This window comes from Vombatus ursinus, unplaced genomic scaffold (assembly GCF_900497805.2).
Source record: "Vombatus ursinus unplaced genomic scaffold, bare-nosed wombat genome assembly UNPS02014810.1, whole genome shotgun sequence".
NCBI classification, from domain to species: domain Eukaryota; kingdom Metazoa; phylum Chordata; class Mammalia; order Diprotodontia; family Vombatidae; genus Vombatus; species Vombatus ursinus.
In genome coordinates this window covers 17,617,025-17,639,180 of record NW_020954588.1, presented here as the reverse complement: position 1 = coordinate 17,639,180, position 22,156 = coordinate 17,617,025, and the positions used below count along the sequence as shown (strand labels likewise).

At 38.0% G+C, this 22,156-nt stretch overlaps 1 protein-coding gene across 1 annotated transcript in view; it reads right to left on the bottom strand.

Moving 5' to 3' along the window:
• Positions 1–21,796, bottom strand: part of DCUN1D1 (defective in cullin neddylation 1 domain containing 1) — a 40,824-nt gene extending 19,028 nt beyond the window's left edge. The window contains exons 1-4 of the mRNA XM_027875996.1: positions 21,761–21,796; positions 3,998–4,214; positions 2,483–2,651; positions 626–756 (exon numbers count right to left, since the gene is read on the bottom strand). Of these exons, the coding sequence (XP_027731797.1) occupies positions 626–756; positions 2,483–2,651; positions 3,998–4,214; positions 21,761–21,763 (520 nt within the window). The 5' untranslated portion in view covers positions 21,764–21,796. The remainder of the gene's footprint in view (positions 1–625; positions 757–2,482; positions 2,652–3,997; positions 4,215–21,760) is intronic.
• Between the last annotated feature and the right edge of the window lie 360 nt (positions 21,797–22,156).

The following is a 22,156-nucleotide window of genomic DNA, read 5'->3' as shown; positions in this document are numbered from 1 at the left end:
TGAGTTCCAGAGGAGTAAATGATATCCCTAAAGTCACACAGGTTGTAAAGAGCATAGACAGGCCTAGATCCCAGGCCCTCTGACTCCAAATCTAGAGCTCTCTCCCACATCTATGTTCCTCCAGAATACACATGAAGAAAAAAAAACACATGACTGAGTACATGTACACACACCTATTTAAATATCACTAAATATGACATAGGCATGACACCTATTTGCCAACAGACTATTCAGAGAAAATTGTTTTACCCAAACATTCTCTTGTCCAGAAATATCTATTAGCTAGAACTTCTAGGATAATATAGAACAATTTATGATGACTACAGAATTCAAAAATCCTGAACTGCCTTCTGAATCCTGTGATTAACAGAGTTTTAGTGTTAAGTCCATTTTGCTGTATGCTCCTTATGTTGAGTAGGGATTCACATACAGTACATACATGGTGACTCAGTTTATCCCAGTATCCGCAACAATGCTTGGCAGACACAGTTCATGGCTCTGTGATGGTTAGAGCACTCTCACAGAGATTTAATGTTTGTGAGACACACAACTTTCTAAATATAAAGAAATTATCAAAAGACATAATTTGTAGCAAAAGGCATTAACAAAAAAAAAAAATACACACCTAATCCTTTTTGTCCTGGATTCTTTGCAAAATTGAAAGTAAACTGGTAAAAATCCTTAAATCGTCCTGGCTCTTTCAACTCTTGTTCCATCTTGGGTATCTGGGCCTTTAGCTTTTCTATGCTGTCACATCTATATTTTAAAGTTAATTCAGAAGTTACTTTTTTACTATATTTAACTTATTACAAACATTCATCCTTATTTTATAAAACTTACACAATTTTTTTTAACAATTTCAGAAGTTAAAATTTCATCCCTTAGATTTAATATATTCAGTAAAACTACACTAATGCTTGTGAGACATGCGATTTTTTTAAATCTAAAGAAATTTGAGTTTCTTAAAATAACTAAGAGACTAAATTGGCGAATATTTAATAATTTGAAATGAAATAACAAAGTGTTTCCCAGTAGAAATTCACTTTGATGGCTTGATAAAAAGATTTGTAATTTATATGACAAAGTATCCATATCACAGCAATATTAGACAATTTCAGGGCAGTACTAGTTTTTATCAGTAAACAGATGCTCCAAAAATTCAAAAATATTTCTATGATTACAAGTTGAAGAATAGTTGCCAATACGCATTTTTGGAGGAAGTTTCTTAGCTAGGAGCTCCCTATATCATTGAAATCACAGGTCTGGACTGAAAAAAAAAAAAAAAAAAAGGTAGGTAAAAATTCCCTTCACAATTTTATTCTTATTTAAATGACTAAATATTTTAGCCAGTCGCTCAACCCCTTTTTAAAATAAAGTCATTCTGTGACTGCATAATTAGTGAAATAAAAATCACTGAAATGATTATTTTGTTTATGAAGTATTTCACTTTTAAATTCAAAGTATGTTATATCTATAAGTAGAAAGCCTTACTATCTTCATAATTCATGACTCAAAAAATGAACAAAGATATAGACATTCTTTTAATATATTAAATAATATGTCAGTCCACAATTTTTTAAACCTATCTACATCATTTTCCAAGGTACTAACACTTTATTTTGAAATCTGATTTGGAAGCTCATTAAGTTATATTGTGACTTCAGTTTTAGATAGGAAAAAAGAGAAAAATCAAAAATCTGGATATTCTAATGAATCTACCTGAGCAAAGCACCAGCACTACTACAGAAAATTTCATGTGGTGGCCAAAAAGCAGAAGGATCAGCTCTATTCACCATCCAAACCGAATTACTAGGAAACCCAACAAATGATCATGTTCTGGGAAGAAGTTATACAACTAGGGCTATCCATGACTTGAACTAGTCTACTTACCCAAAGCTATGTATGGCAGAAGTTGAATTTAGGGCTCATGAATTGGTCAGATTTGAGCAATCTACCACTTCAAAAAATGCTATGATTCCTAACATTTCAATGTTCTAAACAAAATTCACAAACAATTAAAGCTGGAAGAAACATTACAGAGATAACCTAGTTAGTGAAATCACCTCTTTTTTACAGATCAGGACATTAAGACCTAGAGGCTGACATCACTTATCTTCAGCAAATGAAAAAATTGTAGATTTGCTCACATACCATTAATCTGTGGAAAATTACAAAGATTATTCATTTTAATTTTTTACACATGAGGAAGCAAGGACAAAGAGCTTGGTAAAAATATTTTATAAGTTGTCACATGTCAGTGACAAGACTGCGAAACCAGAAATGAAGACTCCACTAAACTACACAAATAAGAACCTTTCTAAAAATGGCCCCCTAAAAAGATGACTTCTACCCATATTAAAAAGGAAAAAGTTTTGCATAAGGATTATAGTCAAAATTCTAAAGTTAACAGTTTCCACAAATCAGACCAACTTTAAGTTTTTAAGATCATGTACTTAGTTTCTCCTACCTGCAGTATACTCACCCTAATTCTGTCATGCCATCCATGAACTCCTGCTTTGAGAATTCACACTGTGTTGCTGCTCTGAACTTCCAAGCAATGATTAGTACACTAATACTGGCTGGGTCAAGTGCCAGGTCATCACAAAATTGCTGTATACCATCTATACCAATTTTATTTTCATCTTGAGGATCTTAGGAAAATAAGAACAAATTAATATGGCAAAAGAAAAATGACCGAGTTCTATGAGGTTATTACACATCACTGTTTCCATGCTTCTTAAAACAATGCCTTCACAAAAAACCAATGCTCTGAAGGTCACATTTTAAAATTGTGCTCTTCACAATTCAGTCAAAGTTAAAATACCAATAAAACATTTTCCTTACAATATTTTTAAACCAACACGTAGAAACCCCTCACCCCTCCACCTCCACCCAAAGAAAAGTCATGGACACAACAGAGGGCTTTGCTTATACTTGGAACACTCTTCCATACTCACACACATTCAGAAAATCAGTCACCTTTAAACAGGAATGTGACCTCTGAAAGAAGTATTAAAAGTCATGTTTTGTTTAGTCTTTCTCTAACTGCTCATCACAATAGAATGAAATTCCTTTTCTCTTATGAACAGCTTGATCACAGCAGAACATTACATTCTTCATTTGAAGAAATTACCAACAATAGTTATAAACTGTGCCATTTAACCCAATGGTACAGGCAAGAATCTGTCCAATTTAAAGAAAAGCTACTTGTCTGACAGTCTCCAAAATTTTCTTATGTCACTTCCCTAAAAATAATTGTCAGCTGAATCAAAGGAAAAAGAAAACGGACTCCCCTACTATTCTTAAACTAAGAAATGGAGAGTGAAAGAATTTCTTCCAGTAGAAAGAATGAACTCAGCCTCTTGATTTTCCTAAGGTAAGAAATTCCAAGGTACACAGGAGTCCTATGGAACATTTCCATCCAAACTAAGTTTAAGTCAACCAGCAGCCTCCAAGTTTGCTGGCAAAAGTTATGGCCAATGTTACTTTAAAAGTGTGTCGAACATACTATAAGTTGATATCAACATTTTCTCAAAACTCTCCCATGAAAGAGAAAGAAATTATACCTTGAAAAGATCAATACTCTAAAAGAGAAAAAATAGACAAATGTACCAAGGGCTGAAAAAAACCTGTTCCACATTATTCAGTAAAACACAGTCATGGGATAATAAATATGATTGGTCTTTAGAGGTCATCTTGTCCAATTCTCCTCATTTTACAGATACAGGCCTAAAGAGGTGAAGAGACTTGCCTAAAATGGAAGAGCCAAGATAAAAGGTCCTGGTAATTCCAGGTCCACAGATTCAAAGTCCAGTTCTTTTTTCATTACTTACCATTCTGCTAAATGTCAGGACCACAGAAGAATACGGCTTGTGAATGCAGCTTTCCACAATAGCTCGGTCTAGGTAACTTTAGTTGATTACATATTTATTGAGATGTATGGTATATACATGTTAGTCATATAAACTAGAAACTACAGGAAAATTAAAGCACTCACCTTTGTATCTATTGTATAGCTGTTCTAACTTCTTTCTGTCTAACGATCCTTTAACACTTTCTCGTATATAAAGTTCAGGATTTTGAAAAAAATTGTCTGTTGCAACATCTAACTTCCAGTCATTTTGAGACAGACAACTCACAGCTGTTTTTTCACTAGATTGCGTGAAGATCATAAACTGACGAACTTTATCCTTCTGTGATGATTTCAACTTGTTCTATTGGAATCAGAGGAGAAAGCAGAAATGATATATGTAACAACTGACAAGACTGGACATTTCCACTGTAGCCTAACTATGATTTCTACTTTTGTTCTCACTAAAAACTATGACATTTTAATGAGATATACTTTCAATCAAATACTATTCATTATAAGTTTTCTTAATATTAAACAAACATGATTACTTATCTGCATTTTGGGAAAGAAACAGAAACATATAGAATCTACCAAATTTATTTTATGTTCCCTTTTTTTTTCTTCTCACACTTTTCACTCAGCTAGGAGGAGATATAGAATTTGCTCTAGTATCCAAGAAACTCCTACCAGATTCTCTTCTTTCTCACTTTGGGTACCTTTTTCCCTTGAGCTCCAATCACTACTTCTGATACAAATTTTTTAACATCTCTTCTTCAACAGAGAAGCATTATTGCCTGGCCCAGGTCATTTCTCATCTCTTCTGACCCAGAGAGAAGAACACAGAGAAAGGGTGCAAGTCGTGTCTACCATCATGAGCTTCCCTCCAAGTAACACCTAAGGTTTTATTTCAAAGCTCCCCCCCTCATCAGTTGGTCCACTACTATTCTCCTCCTCCTCTTCCCCATCCTCCATAGTACCTGCTACAACAAACTCTATCAGGATTCCTGTACCTGAGCTATAGCCAGGAATCATTGTGGGAGCTGGCAAATGGCAAAAAGCACCCTGCATAATGAGGTTTAACACGTAAACCTAGTGAGCTATGATTTGAGTTAGGGAACAAAGAATTTTAAAGCTAGAAGAAACCCAGCAATCATCTAGTCCAATCCATTCATTTGCAGTAGAGGAAATTGAGACTTAAGAGAAGTTACAATATTCGTTTGCCTAAAGATCTCTGGCGAAAGAGAACCCCTATGTTCCAAGGCAGTCCAATTCAATTTTGGTGCTCTGATAGTACACTTTTCTTTACATTAACCTGAATTTGCCTTGCAACAACTCCAACCCACTGTCCCTAGTTCTACTCTCTAGAGCCAAACAGAATAAGTGTAATTCCCCTTCCACAGGATGGGCAACTTAAAGGATGGAGCAAAATTACATGAGTTTCACTTCCCACTGTGGTGGAGGAAAGGGCCTAACAGAAATCTGCAGGTGTCCTTATACTACAAGGAGACACTACAGACATCTCCTAGTGGAGTGAGAGACATTGAGAAACAAGGCCTACTGATTAGAGGTAAGGGTAGAAATTAAAGAGGTAAAAGAGTTGTAAAGGAAGAGGGTGAAGGGTAAAGGTCCCTTTATTGGGGAGCCCTCTGCCAGGACAGAAGAAAGGACTGGGGGTCAGTCTACAGGAAACACTGGCTGAACTCTCCCAAAGAATAGTCAGGAAGTAGTTCTGGAGTACTGGAAAATACACTAGACAAGAACTATGCATCCTAGTTGAGGCTCTGTTACTATCCATGGGCAAGGATCTCTAAGCCTGTTTCTTCTCCACTAAAACAAGGGGTGAGAATGCCATGTATCTAGTCTAATGCTGCTTCTAACTCTAAAATTCTATGTCTAAGATCCTTTCAAATACTTGAAGACTGCTAACATCCCTCCCAATCCCTTATTCTCTTCTCCAAGCTAACATATCTCAGTTCCTTCAACTCAAGGCCCTTCTTTCACCAACCTAGTTAATCCATTCTCAATGCTCTCTAGAACTGCCAATGTCCTTCTTAAACTTGCCTCCTAGAAGTGAACAAATACTCCAAATATATTCTAACAAGGGCAGAGCACAGCTGGACTGTCTCAGTTCTCTAGTCCTGGACATCTTTTTTTGTCCAGGCCTACGATTTCACAAGTGTAGAAACATCCTCTGCTGATAACAGAGCAGCTGAAATTTAACCACACATAGCTGCACAGAGTCCGGCAGGTTAGGTGACCTGTTCTTTGTCATGTAGCCAATATATATCAGAGAGGCCTTGAACACAGGTCTTCCTGACTCCAAAGCTAACCCTCTATATACCACGCTGCTTGTCCTGGGCATCATGCTACCAGATAAAGTCTAAAATCATGTTAATTTTTTGGCTATCATATCACACTGTTGCCACAGATTGTGTTTGAAGTCCAGTATTATCCACAAATCTTTTTCAGCTGAATACAGTCTCTCCTCTCTCAAGCTGATTTTTGTAAATCACGAGCAAGACCTTACATTTTTTTTTTTCAATTCCAGCTTTTAGATTTGGCCAAATGTTGTAATCAATGGACATATTTTTGAATCTTGACCCTGCTCACACTTTTGTATTCATCCTTAGTTACCTGCCCTTGCTTTCACCTTCTGAACATGTCTTTTTAAACTTGAAGTTGGTTGGGCAGTTCCCTGGGATTCATATTTGTCTCTTTAGACCAAAGGTCTTCTTTCTCATTGCCCAAGGTCACACAGCTAAGTAGTGATAGTGAGCCAGGATTAGAATTCAGGTCTGAATCCCAGGCCAGAGATCTTTCCACTAACCTAGGCTGCTCCCTGTGGATAAATATTTACAAAGCATTTTCAACTTTTCAATAAAATGTCAAAGTTCAAAATATTTTCACAAAACAGGAAAAGCCAAAGGATTTCCCACAATCAAACAGATAAAAAGCAATGCTAACATTAAATATATGTGACTAACATGGAACAAATATGCTTTAAACCAAGTTTAATTTTCCCCCTCAAAACCAGTATTGCTCATGACTAAGTTTGAAATTGACCTCTCTTCTTAAAAAGTGATGATGTTTTTAAACTAATTAAATTTCAATAACCCTACCTTTGAAGGGGTTGTTTGGTTTTTGCTGAAAACAGAAGGGGAGGGAGCTTCTCATTTGGGGTAAAATTACCAATCCTCTCTCCTCAAGTATTTTATGGACAGGTTACTTCAGAGACAAGCAACATGCCAGTAGTGACCATTAGCTACCCTCCTAACTTGTTCTAAAAATGACAGAAAGCAGTTTTAAAAAGAGTTCAATGTGTATTCAGACATGGACTCATAGAATACCACTTACATATCCAAAATCTCAACACACCTCTCTGAAATTTTCTAAGTTTTGATAAAGCATCTCCTCCCTAGAATTTTATACTTATTACACTAAAATATTATGAAAGAGGGAGAAGGGGTTACAGGGAGATGGAAGGGCAAGAACAAGATTTAGTTAAATTTTCTACTTAATTCAGAGACTGAACCAAGAAAACTTTTTTATTTCAATCTTTATAGCAGAAAATGTGCAACTAATAGTCATAAAATGTACTAGTGTACATTTGTCCCTAAGCAAAGTACACTGAAAATACTTTAAACATTTTGTGATACAGAATTTTGTAGTATTTCAGGGTCATCATAACATCAATTGTTATAGGAAGTACAGAAGATTAAAATGAACGCAAATTCATCCCAGAGGACAACTAGGATTGGGTTGTTTTTTTTTTTTAATTCCTGCTATTAACTTGGAATCATAATTTCTTAAAGTTCGGGGAAAACCTCAGGTTCTGTTTCAATCCCTATTTGAATAGGAATTGGTTGTTACAACACCCCCAATAAACAGTCACCTGGCCTCTACGAAGCCCTCCCTACTTCTCAAGGCAGCCCACTCCACTTTGACACATCTCCAGAAGTGTTAGAAAGCCCTTTTTTAAAACATTGAACTGAAACCTTTCTTTGCAATTTTTATCCACTCCTCCTCATTTTGCCCTTCTGAGAAGTAAAATAAACCTAATTCCTTGTCCACATGACAGTCTTCTAAATACTTGAAGACAGTTATCTTATCTCCCCTAAGACTTCCCTTGTACAGACTAAGTAACTGATATGACATGGTTTCAAGTCTCCCCAACATGCTGGTAATTTGACAATGGCCTTCTTAAAGTGTAAAGCTTATATTTAAGAAATTAAAAAATATTTATTTAAGATGAGATAAGACCAGCAAAGAGTATACATTGTGGGAACTATAATATCCCTTGTTCTGGCTACTCATCTCTTATTAACGCATCCAGAGAGCACATCAGTTTTTTGTGGATTTCTTTTTAACTTCCATATCACACTGTTAACTCATGTTAAGTAAGTAGGTCACTAAAACTCCAGGGTTTTTTTCTCATAAACTGTAGTGTAGCCTTAAGTCATCACTAGGTAATGTGTAGGAGGATATTTCATGGTATTCCAGTACCAAAGCAGAAGACAAAGTCCTTGTCCACAGGGATAGACTGGTTGCCTTGACTTTCTTTTTAAAATATCTCTGACACAGAGAGAGAGAGAGAGGTAATACACACATACATATATATGCAAATACATACATAATCCATTCTTATTCATTTGATGTCATTTGTTTCTTAAAGGTTTAGTTGTAAACCCAAACAAAAAAAGGTTTTCATATACTTTAACAAATCCTATTCTCTGTACTCTATAGCTTTCAATCTCCTTTGCTGGAGGAAGGAAAGCATAGTTTAAGTCACTTTTGTATGTTCAGCAGCCAAATCTTGTTTCTGCCTCCACAACATTAATCGGGGCCAGCTCTTCTCTCTCAAAAAGCCACTACTTAATGAAGGTGCTCACTTCTCATCCTGACTACTGAATTAGCCTGTTAACTGATCTTCCTGTCTCACTTCAATCCACTCTTCACAGCTGCAAAAGAAACTTTCCTAAAACTCAGGTCTGATCACATCATTCTCCTATTAATAAGATCATAGATGTAGAGGGGCAAGAGACCCTCATTTTAGACATGAATAAAGTGAGGCATGGGGAGATTACTCAGTATACCCCAGCAGCTCCCCATCACCTCTAGAATAACATGTTGCTTGACAATCTACCTGTTTAGGACTAGTCCAATAGATCCTATATGGTGATAATGTCTATATATTGCTCTCCTTCTGGTAATCTGTTACAGTCCTGTCAAACTTGATGATCCTCACACATTACACTCTATCTGGAAACATCTTAAACTTGACATGTGCAAAACTGAACTGATCTCCGCATCCCCCTCCACAACCCTCTTCCTAACTTTCCCATTACTGGAGAAAGTACCACTGTCCTCAACTCCTCATTCTCTCCCCTGTTCCCCCTCCTTCCATATTCAAGCTGTTGCCAAGGCCTGTTATTTCTACTTTCAATTTTTTCATATATGCTCCTTTCTCTCCACTGCCACTGCCCCCACCCTGATGCAGGTCCTCATCACCTTGCAACTGGACTACTGTAATAGCTTACTGGTCTCTCTGCCCCAAGTCCCTCCCCACTCCTGTCCATCCTCTACTCAGCTATGAATCTTCATTAAACACAGGTCTACGTCAACACCTAATTCAATAAATGCCAACAGCTCCCTATTACCTCCAGGATCAAATATAAAATCCTCTGTTTGACTTTTAGAACCCTTCATAATCTGGCTCCTTCCTACCTTTCAATACCTGCTTCCTATACCTTTCTCTCCTCCACATACTCTGTGGTCCAGTGACACTGACCTCTTTGCTGTTCTTGAAGAAGACACTCCAGCTTCCAACTTCTACTGTTTTCCCTGGCTGTCCCCCATGTCTGGAAATCTCTCTCTCATCTCCATTTTCTGCCTTCCTTGGCTTTAGTAAAATCTCTAAGTTGCAACTGAAGTCCCACCTTCTGCAAGAAGCCTTTCTCAGTCTTCATTAATCTTAGTTCTCAGCTCTCTGCCCTTCAATTTCTCCTATCTCCATGTAGCTTGATCATACATAGTTACTTACATGTTGTGTCCCCCAAAAGAATGTGAAGTCCTTGAGAGCAGGGATTATTTTTGGCCTTTCTTTATATCTCAGTACTTATAAAAGTGCCTGACACATGGCAGGCATTTAATAAATGTTTATTGACTGACTGACCTATGCCACTGCACTAGCCACCCCCTCAAGCCTGGACTATACTCCTTCCTCACTTCTATTTCTTGAAATTGTTCATTTCCTTCAAGATTCAGCTCAAGAACAAACCTCTTTGCATGAAACCTTTCTTGATCCCCCAGGTTGTTAATGCCCTTCCTCTCAAAACTACTTTGTATTTACTTTGTATACATTTCTATACAAACTTATGTAGGTACATGTTGTCTCCCCTGACAGAATATAAGCACCTTCAGGGCACAAATTACTTCACTTTGCCATGGAATCCCCAACACTTAGCCCAGTACCTGGATCATACATAGCAGGTGTTAGATGACTGATTGACTTTGCATGACAAAATGGATCTGTTGAATCTATTGATGACTTCCCAGACAGCAAAATATTTGAGGATTTGGGAAATAAAAGAAAAGCTGAGAAAAATCTTACCTATGAAGATTATTTTAAATTATAGAAATGAATAATTAAACACAACCAGTCCAAAGTCCTTATTTGAAGAGATTACATTACATTAAATCCAATTCAATTACACTATATTTCAGTATGTTTTAATTTGTTCAAATGTAAATTCTTAAGGGTTGTTGTTTTGGGGGGATGGTGTAAGGCAATTGCAATACTTTATATTACAGTGTTTAGGTGTAAAAATATATGGCCAGGATTGATTAAGAAAGCTTTAAGCTATCTTCTTCTCCAGTAGCTACTGAGGAAGTAAACATGTTGACTATTGATTAGCAAGGCACTGGATGGGAGAGCAGGTTCTTAGAAAGCCAAATGACTATCCTCACACTAGCAAAGATGTTATTCATAGCCACCACCACCACCACCCATCACCCACCCCTTTTCATTTCCCAGATGATTCCCAGAGCCTGGAACATTTGTACAGCAGATAGAGTAGGTAAATTCAACTTTGCAGTCTTCAGTCAGTATAATAAATTTTGGGTCACGTACAGAGCCTGTCCCCTCTTTTACCTTCAAAATTGGTGGACAAAATGTATATACTCATCTCCAGAGTCACAGAGAAGTCTCTTGAGAATCTAACAAAAAGCACCCCACTCTCCCTGAGTCAAGCATAAGGGGGCAAGGTGAATCTGGAACTTCTCTATAAATTAAGGTACAATTATATAAATTTCTCTATAAATTTCTCTAAAATTCTCTATAAATTAAGGCACAAGTAGGAGAAGGCATTTCTTGCGGTTGGAAAGAGGTACTGAGGGATATGTTAATACCTTCTTTATTATTATTTTTTTTTAAATCACAAGTCTGGCATAAACAAACTTAACAACAAAGAGCATCACAGTTATTAAAGTTTAGCACAGCCCAATGTAACATGTGCCATTAATCCAGAAATTTTTTTGTGTGAATATGCTTGAGTAGTCACCAAATTAGATAATACATCTTTTGGTACTAAAATTGGTTAAGATTATTCAAATATTAACAAAGATATAATATGATACAATAGTAAGAATACAAATGTATATAAGACCTGATTATGTTATTTCTTTTACTGTCTTGCCAAGAAGATAATGGGATACTTTGTTAATTGTAACATAGCTTTGATTACAACTCTACCAAAAACTAACAAAGTAATAAACAGTACAATAAATTTGGAATTGCAGTCATCTACTAACTTGTAAAAGCCAAAAACGTCATTCGTACATTTTAATTAATATTTAATCATACCAAATTTTAACATTTATATCAATATAAATATCGTATAAAAGAGCAGAAGATGAAGGTGAAGAACATGACAAACATATTATTGCCACCAAATTGATCAAACTTAATTTTATGAAGGATAGAAATAATTACACAGTCTTTCCTACTCTTCTCAGCATTTACTAATTTGTTCCGTAGGTTTCATTCTAACATGTACCAGTATGCATGCATTCACATTCACATAAGATAAGTCTCCCAATAAACTAAAACCTAACATTCTCTAGACCTAATTTTAAAGATGCCAGTACATGACACTTGTAAAAATAAAACGCATCCTAACACCAATCTTAAGTACCATTTCTAAATTCTGGGACCACAAATTTACAGCTGCTCACCCTGCTCTGCTTCATCTTTCTTTTTTAGAACCATCAGAAGGAAATAAAGATGCCCAGACCTAAAAGTTTTTTTAAAGGAATTAATTTTCTAACTTTATTCCAACTACCTCTAGATTCAAATTACGTTAGCACATCCCCACTCCAATCCCTCCACCAAAATCTGTAATAATGTTTAAAACATTAAGTGACCACAGAAAAATGTGCATATTTATTATGCTAGTAACAGAATATTTAATATTTCAAATAAAATAAGTAAAGTTAAGCTCTGGAATCTTATCTTCGGCATACAGAAATCACTTAGGTAGTCAAGTAGCAAATTTAGCCTTGGTTCATCAAAAATCACTCACCTATCTGAAGTTTTCTCAAACCTTTGAGGGCTAAGGCCAAAGGAGAAAACTGTTGCCTATTTCTAAAGCCTCAAAAGTTTGCTTTCAAAGCTACCATTTCAGAAAGGGCAAAGTAAGAACACAGTTGAAGGATATTCCTTCCTCTACTACCTTCAAAGAACCCTTAAAAAAAAAAAAGTAGGGGAAAAAAAAACTCAAGAGAAAGAAGTAAAGGGAGGCCAACAGAAATGTATAGAAAGAACCCTTCCAAGTTCTATAAAGGTAAATAAAAACATATTTGCAATTTTAAATATTTAATTTACATGAGAAAAAAAGTGGCCATTCCTTAAGCTATTTTTAAAGAATATTTTAAAATTAAAAAAAAAAGGGGAAATTGCTCCTTTTTTTCCTTTGAACTATCAAGATATGCGTTGGGACTTAATAGCCTGTCAAACAAATATGTCGTGACTACCTAGAGAGATCACTTAGAAGTGAAACTAACTATAAGTTCCTATAAAAAATTTAATATTTTAAAGATGAGTGCAAAACTATAGAAGGGAAAAGGTGTTTACAGGCCTAGCATACGCCCATTTTAAAAACAGGTGGCAACAAAATAAGCGGTTACAAATCTGTGTTTTAATACGTTCAGAGATAGAAAAGCCAAAGCGTTAACAGGGGAAGATGAAGAAGGCTTGAGACTCACAGAAAACAGAAAATCATGGGATCACAGGATTATAGATTTAAGAGCTGAAAAAGACTTTAGCAGCCCCAAAGTCCAAACCCTTTATTTTACAGATGAGACCATGGGTAGAAAGCAAAATTGAAGGGAAAATATATACTGGAGAAACAAAAAGTTTTGGTTTTAGATTTAAAAGACTTAGAAAAAATTAAATAATTATTTTTATCTAATAATTACCCTAATAATGTTTGCTTTTTTGTATAGCACAGGCCAAATTCATTCAGAAATTTTCTACAACCCACAAAGTGCTGCACTGTTACCAAGGAATCAAAAAAGAAATACATAAATACACAATGTAATCATAGTACACAAAGTTACAAAGTATATAGTAGCAATATACCTGAAAAAAATTATTTCACTAAACAAAGAAAAGACATTATGAACTTTCTACAACGCACTTATGAATTTACTTTATACCCTTTAAGAAATGCTATATTATACACAAACCTAAAATTATCTATCAGACTGCCCAAAGGCTGAACTTTAACAGACTGGAAACCTCTTTCTCTTCTACTTTCATGCTGATATTTCATATATGGAATAATCAACTTTAAGATAAGCATTGCTGAACAACAACAAAGAGCACTCTTATGCAGTATGTAGTGTCTATTCAAGATGCTCAGCAGTGGAACCTGAATATTGGCTTTGACTTTGCTATGAAAAAGTCCAAGTCCTAGCTGTAAAAATGTAGCATGACAAACATTCTCCCTAAAGGAGGTAGGAATTAGCATCTGCTAATCTCACAGATTTAGGAGCTTCCTCCAATGAGGCTTAACACAATCTATGATTCCTGTCTATATCTTCCCCTAAGTGTATCCCTAATGGTACCATACAAGTCCCAGAGGTATTCCTTGAGCTCTCTTAACACGGTGAATGTATTCACAGTGCACCCTGGCTCTGGACCACTCATCCCTTGCCCTCACTACTGGCCCATCCTGTCACACTTCTCAATGACATCTTTTATTATTTTTCTTCAAAGGTCCTCATTGGTTATATGTTGCAGCCTCTTGACACCACGATGTACCACTCACTCTACAGCCTTAACGGTAGACATTCATTTTTAAATCTTTGGAGACTCTTCTATTACTTGTATTCCACATAATAAGCAATGGTAATTAAAAGTACCCGGACTCAACAGAACTTCAAGATTGGAAGGGACTTGAAAGGCCATCTAACAGTCCAAACCAAACCTGTACAGCCATACTCTCTACACCAGCACTTAGAAATGTATTCATCTCTTACAAAAATTGATGCAGTAAAATAAGCAGAAGCAGAAAGATAATTTACACAACAATGACAATATAAATGAATGACAAAATGAAAGAATCAAAACTGATTGCTGTGAAATTATAATGAGCAAGCTTGATCCCAAAGAAGAAATATGAAAAGGCATTCACCACCTGCTTTGGAGGGTGAAGGAATAGGACACTATAGGTTTGCTGGTACAATGGATAGGATGCGGGGCCTGGAGTCAGGAAGACTCATCTTCCTGGGTTCAAATCTGGCCTCAGATGCTTACTAGTTGGATGACCCTGGACAAGTCACTTAACCCTGTTTGCCTCAGTTTCCTCATCTGTAAAAATGATCTGGAGAAGGAAATGGCAAACCACTCCAGTATCGTGGCCAAGAAAACCCCAATGGAGTCACAAAGAGTCAAACAGACTGAAAAACTACTGAATAAACAATATAACGCAAGTCTTTTCCCAATGTATTGCTTAGTTCTTTTGAACTGTTTATTTTCTCTTTTTTACTCTTTGTAATAACAGTTGGCTCTCTGGGAGTAAAGAGATGGAGGGATAAAATGGGAAACTCTGATGACACAAAACCAAAAATTATCATTTCTTATAGTAATCATTCATTCTCTACCTGAAGACCTCCAGCGAAGAGGATTAGATCCTGAAGTAGCCCGTTTTACTTTGAATCCGCTTTAAATGCTAAGAAGTTTTTCCTTAAAATCAAGTCTCCTTTTCACAATTTCAAACCACTGCTTTATGTCTGATTATTAGTATCAAATAGAACACATCCAAGCTCTCTTTATCATGACAGTTAATATATTTTCAAGTCTTCTGCAGTCTAAGCACCCACTTTTTCTTCTCATGACATAAACAAACTAGGCCCCTTATCATGCCAGTGTCCTTCCTCTCCTACGTGCCGGCTTGTCCATGTATGTCCTAAAATGTAGCAGAAACAGTAAAATGATCACCCCCCAATTCTGAACACTGTTCCCATGCTGTACTATGATCACTTCTTAAGTTTACAATCCACTAAAAACTTCCAATCTTTTCCACATAACCTAGCTGCTAGTCATGCCTCCTCCACCTGTACTTATGAAGAGTGATGTTTCGAACCCAGGTAGTTTTTCCATTTAGTCCTATTAAACGTTACTGTTTTAGCCTGCTGGGATCTTTGGGGATTTGGACTGTCAGCTGGTATGTGAGTTCTATGTGGGACAGGTCTGTGTCACCTCCAATATGCTAAGTACACCATCTATACCTTCACATAAGTAAATGAGAACCATGTGAATAAGTAAAGGGCCAATAGCACAATAAAGAAAACTCCTTTTCACTTTCAGTCTCCTCAGCTGTAAAAACAGGGAATGGAACTAAACAATCTGTAAATTCCCCTCTCAAGCTTGAAAATTCTACGATTATTTTCAACTATCTCCCCACAATAAATTCTCTAGCAGAGCTTCTAACAAGTGGCAAAATTAGCTGACAAGTTTGGCTACTTTCCCTTGCCCATGACCATGCTCTCTCTCTAAGGTTTTAATTAACAAAAGAAAGAAAGGAAGAGAAGTTAACAGACCAGTTTGTTTTACAATCTGTACAATGAGCTCCTAGAAAATGGACAATTGTTTATGTTGAAAGATTTGGGGTATAGTCATTTTGCAACTCAGATATCATCCCAAATCATTTTGCTTTTATTTTCAACATACTATATATTAATTATCTGTGTACATGTTGTTTCTCTTCCCCACCCTCATTCCCAGTGGAAATTAAGTTCCTTGAGGGTAGGGACTGCTTCAGTTTTTGCCTTTGTAACCCCAGTGCTTTAGCAGAAACTTAATTTTAAAAGGCTTGTTGAATTAAGTTGAACATAAAAAATATTAGAAATGCCATATACAATGAACATTTAATTGAAGCGCTGATCTCTGAGGTCAGTGCTTAGTAATTTTTAAAAATAATAAAGTCACATTGTTGACTACAGAAAAATTACAAAGAAAATTCTTTTAAAATTATACTAGCTATTTCATGGAGAATAACTTGAAAGTAATAACTTTCAGTGAATAGTATTCATTACATAATATGGCTTCAAAGGGTGCCTCCTTTTTTTTGCTGGAAAAAAAAAACCAACCCAAAAAACTAAAATACATCTAGGTACATTGGCTACTTAGTTCTACTCAAGCAATTGTTTGTATCCACAGAGCAACCAAATCCTATCTGGAACTATATATCTCTTCATCGAATTTCATATCTAATCCTTCCACAAAGAGAAACATGTATCCAGTTTGAAAAAGAAAGTTCTACATTTTTATCCTACTTGGGTCAATGTATGTGACAAACATGACCTGAAAACACTCGCTGCTAATTAAGGCCTGTCCAGTTAGAATAAAAAATACTCAATTACTTGTAGCTCACATTTTACAACCACATGCACCAAAAAAAAAAAAAGAGAGAGAAAGAAAGAAATTGGGGGAGGGTTGGTTTTTCAGCAGTTAAGTAAAATGTTTTGCCAAAGTATTTTGGCTTGTTAAGAAAAAAGAATTAGGCCACCATTCAATGTGGTAAGAAATTACACAGAAATCAATCTGGAAGACCAGCTCTACAGGAAGGGTGTTTGCATAAAAAGTCACCTTTTCTGAGTACAGATTTTAATAGGAGTGTAAACAACTAAAGGTTTTATTCAAAAAGCCTGCCCAAAGTACTATTTTGGTAGAACGGTAAGTTTTACCTACTTAAGTGAGATTTAACTCACTGTCCCAAAGTGGTAGCAAGAAAGGTATAACAACTTAGGTGTCCATTTTCAAAAAGAATATGAACTGTTCAAAGCTTTAAAAAAAATTCAAAATGTAATTTAAAATATACCAAGAATCCTATCTAAATTACCTAAAATTTTTCTCTATACAAAGCAACTTACAATTTGATTAAGATCTTTTTTTAAAAATTATTTCACTAACGTATATGTTCAAATATTTCAAGGACCCATGATGTCATCCACGTAGTTACTCTCTGTCTCCACCCCACCTTTATTTACATCTCAACCCCACTAGGACTTAGTGTAGTCTATCTTCATGAATTCTTGTGGCCAGAAAAACTCCTTTAGCGGGCAGCCAACTTTTCTGTGCTGAGCTTCAACAAACTTGGCTAAACTGTAACCTCCCCACATACATCACCAAGACAGAACCCCTCTTTGCAGCCACACTTGAAGTCTCTCCTGTTTGGATGCACCTGCCTGGGCTTCCCTTGCAATGCAATATCCTTTTGGGCTTAGGGTCACATCTACTTCATAATGCAGCATGAAAAGTAGACTTTAGCGGACATCCACCTTAGAGTTATTAAGTCAAATTCAACATATTTTATTGCAGCCTTACAGTTAGTTAATAAGTGAGTACATGACTAAAATATGAGTAGTAAGGAATGATGATTCCAATAGAGGCTTTGTGTAGACTAATAGAACAGACTGATTTTGGGTTGCTGTTTATAATTTTTCAAACTTTATAACAGGACACATGAGAAGGCAGAACAAAGATCAATTTAGAGTTGACAGAGGTCAAAGAGGTTCCTCATTTTACAGATGAGAAAACTGAGGACTATAGGTCAATACATTTCCCTAAAGTCCATACAAGTAATAAGTAGCAGCTGGAACTTCAAACCAGGTCTTCTGGCACCAAATCTAATGCTCTTTCCATCATATCAAGCTAACTTTCCACTATACCAGACTGGCCCTAACATCTGTATAAGGTCTACTTTTGTGGAGGAATGAGACTGCTTCTTAATAAATATATCAATACATACATTCAAAGTAGTTCAAAACACTTTTGGAATGGCTACTTTGGAATCACCTTCCAAAAACCTACAACACATCCCTCCCTAATATCATCAATAGTGAAAAATCTCATCCCTCAGATAGGTTTATAGCCTCCCATGGTTGTGGGACAGGATGGTATACATTTGGACAGGTAATTTCTGGTAATTTAAAAATCCATGTTTCATCTTATACTGATTTTTTTAACCAAGTCATTAAAACTAAATAATTCAAAAGTGTGATATCTCAATCTTAATTCATAAGCACATGATTCATCAATATAACACTATCTGAATTATTTAACTCAGATGATCATTTGGTTTCTTTAAATAAAAAAAAAGATTTAGATTAAAACAAGTACTAATACTTTAATTTTTCAATCTCATTTTCCTACCAAATCTTAAGATCCAAAGCTAGTAAAAAGATTTAGTTATGACATGAATATCAACTTTAGCTACAACAGTTAGTGTAAAGTTCACAGACTTTACAATGAAAGAAACTGAGACTCAGGGAAGGTAAGTGAACCCCCAAGGTCAAGTTAGTGGTAGACTGAGACCAGACTCTAGGTCTTCTCATTCCCAGGTCAGTCCTCTTTCCACTACACCAAATCATGATTTTGAAAGTAAAATCTCACATATGTAAAACTGCCACAATTTGAAACTTATCAACTACCCCAATTTATAAAACAACTGTATAAACTTTAATAAATGTATTCTTTAGAGTACAAAACTGTTCCTTTCCCAAAAATATATATTATGGCATCAATAAACTTGAGAAGCCTCTATACTTCAAGGATCTGTTATCTGCTCATTGTGGGAGATCAAAGAATCTCTTAGGAACTCTGTACGTGGTCTTGCCTTTCTTTCTATCCCCAGTGCTTATTATTAGCACAGTGCCTGGCATACAGCAAGTGCTTAATAAATGTTTGTGGACTAAAAGTTGTTATGGACAAAAAATGTACTGCACTTGCTGTCAATCTAGTAGAGATTAGCCTCTTCTGAACTCAGCTCACGTGGCACAACCACTATATAATGTATTCCATCGCCCATTCTGGAAGCTTTTCCAAAGTGGCAGAACCACAGAGATAGGATTCTGCTGGCACAGCCTTCAAGAACCCAAGGTCATCTCCCCATACTCTGTATCAGACCAGAGGACTTTAGCAGGGGAAGTATCCTCTTGTTTGAATGGATCTGTGATCTCATCCAGACCTATTCATGCCTGCCTATCCTTCATAGTCACAATAAACAAACAAACAAAAACACAATAAAGTCATGAAAATGCACTGTATTGTTTTCTCTAGGTAGTTCAGCACTTGTCCTGTATTGACTTCATTTGAAATTTCAACAAGATGTAAGAACTAAAGCTTCCTGCTTTGAAGGTTCTTGCCACCAAAAAGAAGTGGGCAGGCAGTGTACAGCATAACATAAAGAGCACTAAATTTATAATTAAAAAAAAAAAAAGATTAGTTTTCTAGGGTTCCAACACTGACTTGTGACCCTGGATGAGTCAAAACCTCTGAGGTTCAAATTCTTCTGTAAAATGTGGGTATTTCTTCTACTATTATTCACAAGACTGATGTGAGAGTCAAATAAGATACTATTATACACTTTTAACAGTAACACTACATAGTTTACTATTATTTGCTTCATGGGTTTTATTATTGATGGAAAAAATACTGGGATTACCTTAATATTACCTTGACAGGATGATTAAATGAATAAGCATTTTTTTTCTTTAATACTAAATAAACAGTATCTGTGTGCATTCAGGTATTTTAAAGCATAATGGTGATACTTGAATGCACACAGATACTATTTATGAAGAAGGTAGCATTACATTTAAGATCTTTATTTAATTACATCCACTAGCACCTATGCTATATTAATAGTTTAGTTAAAAACAACATCCACCAAAAAACATTTCAAAATTAATGATTTGTTATCACCAACAGTATGGAGTATGTGGATATGTGTATCCATATATAGATAGACAGATATAAAGATATATGCATATATATGTATGTATATGTGTATGTGTATATATGTATATCCACGTATATGTACAATACATACATGAATATATTTTTAAATATACATACACCCCATATAGTAATAATTTTAATATAGTAATAAGTAGCATATTGCACACTAATGTTATATAGTAATATACACTATGATATAATATATACTATGGTACTATAATATATAGCCCACAGTACATAGTATAGTAATATGCCACATTTATATACTAAGATATTATGATGTATACTGTATATTACCTACTCATATAGTATATAGCAGATACTTACAGTATATATTATGGGCTAATATAGTATATATTTATATAGGTATTTTTATACTAAAAGTATATGCTATATAATAATATAGGGAACAGATTATATTTATGTAGTATGTGTTACAGACTTATATAGTATTTATTTTACACTACTATAGTACGTGTTACATGCTAATATAGTATGTTATATACTTACAGAGCACATATTTTATAATTCTAAAGTATATGTCATATAACACATTGTGTATATTATGTACTATATAGTATGTAAAATATAGTAACATGCACCACATATAAGTATGCATGCCTATATAGACCCCTCTGCCGGTGACAGACACGGATGTGTGTGTGTGTGCGCGCGCGTTCCGGTCGGATGGCAAGCCCAAGCCCGCGAGGCCCGCAGCGGGCTCCCACGCGCGTCCCGCCCGGCCAGGCATCCCCACGGCCGGCGGCGCACCTGAGGAATGGAGGCTCGCGCGCGGCAGCAGCCGCAGCCCCCGCACGGCCGGGACCCCACTGGACGACCCACCCACATGCCAGGAGTCTCCACCGAGACAATGTGTGCCAGTGTCTGACAACACACAATCGGCGCTTCTGTCTCCGGGCTTCGGACGGGGACACGGGCGATGAATCGGGGAGACACAAACTTTGCCGCGCGCCGGGCCGGCGGGTCCGCGGCTCCCCGCCCAGCAGGAGCCCCCCCCACCGGGGGCGGGCGCGGGCCCTCCGCCGCGGGCTCCGGGGGCGCTGACCAGCACTCGCACGGGCATTGTCTGCCCCGAAGGCCCGGACGAGTGCGGGGCACTCGCAACCGCACACGCGCACTCGCCCTCCCACACACACGCGCGCACACTCACCCTCGCGGCATGACAATGTCAAATGTCCCCTCCCCCGCCCGCGCCCACTCCCGCCCGGGGACCCCCACGCGCGGCGCGGCGCCCCGGGGTCCCCGGCCCGGCCTCGGCCCTGCCCGCGCTCCGGCTGGCAGCGGCTCCGGGCGGCACGAGCCCACGGCCCCGGGCACAGCGCCGCGCAGGGCGGGCTCCGGGCGGGCTCCCGGCCGGCCTCGCTCCCGTCCCGCGCCCCCTCCCCCCCGGGCGCGCACACAATGGCCCGGCCCGGCCCCGCGGAGCGGCTCCCGGGGGCCCGGGCTCCGCAGCTGCCGCAGCCTCCGCCGGAGCCGGGCCTCCGGACTAGGCCCGACGCCTCCTCGGGCCTCGCGTGGCGGCGGCGGCGGGCGGGGAGCGGAGCCGGGCCGGGGGCGGGCGGACAGGCGCGGCGCCTCCTCACCATGTTGGTGTCCTCCAGGCCTCTCCTCTCCTCCTCCTCCTCCTCTCCTCCTCCCCTCCTCCTCCACCTCCACCTCCTCCTCCTCCTCCTCCTCCTCCTCCTCCCCGCCGCCTCCGCCTCCTCCCGGCTCCGCAGCGAATGGACGGCGGCGGCGGCGGCGGCGGCCTCGGCGGCGGCGGCGGCGGCTGCTCTCACAGCGCTTCCGGCTCACGCTCATGCGCAGTGCGGCCCCGCCGGCCCGGCCTGGCGCCCGCCGCCGCGGGGAGGAGGAAGAGGCCGCCGACGCTGTGGCGGGGAGGGGTGGGGTGGGGAGAAGCAGAGGGCCTGCGGCGCGAGGGGTTGGGGGGAATGGGAGGCTGAGGGGGCGGGGAGAGGAGGAGCAGGAGGTTGGGGGGG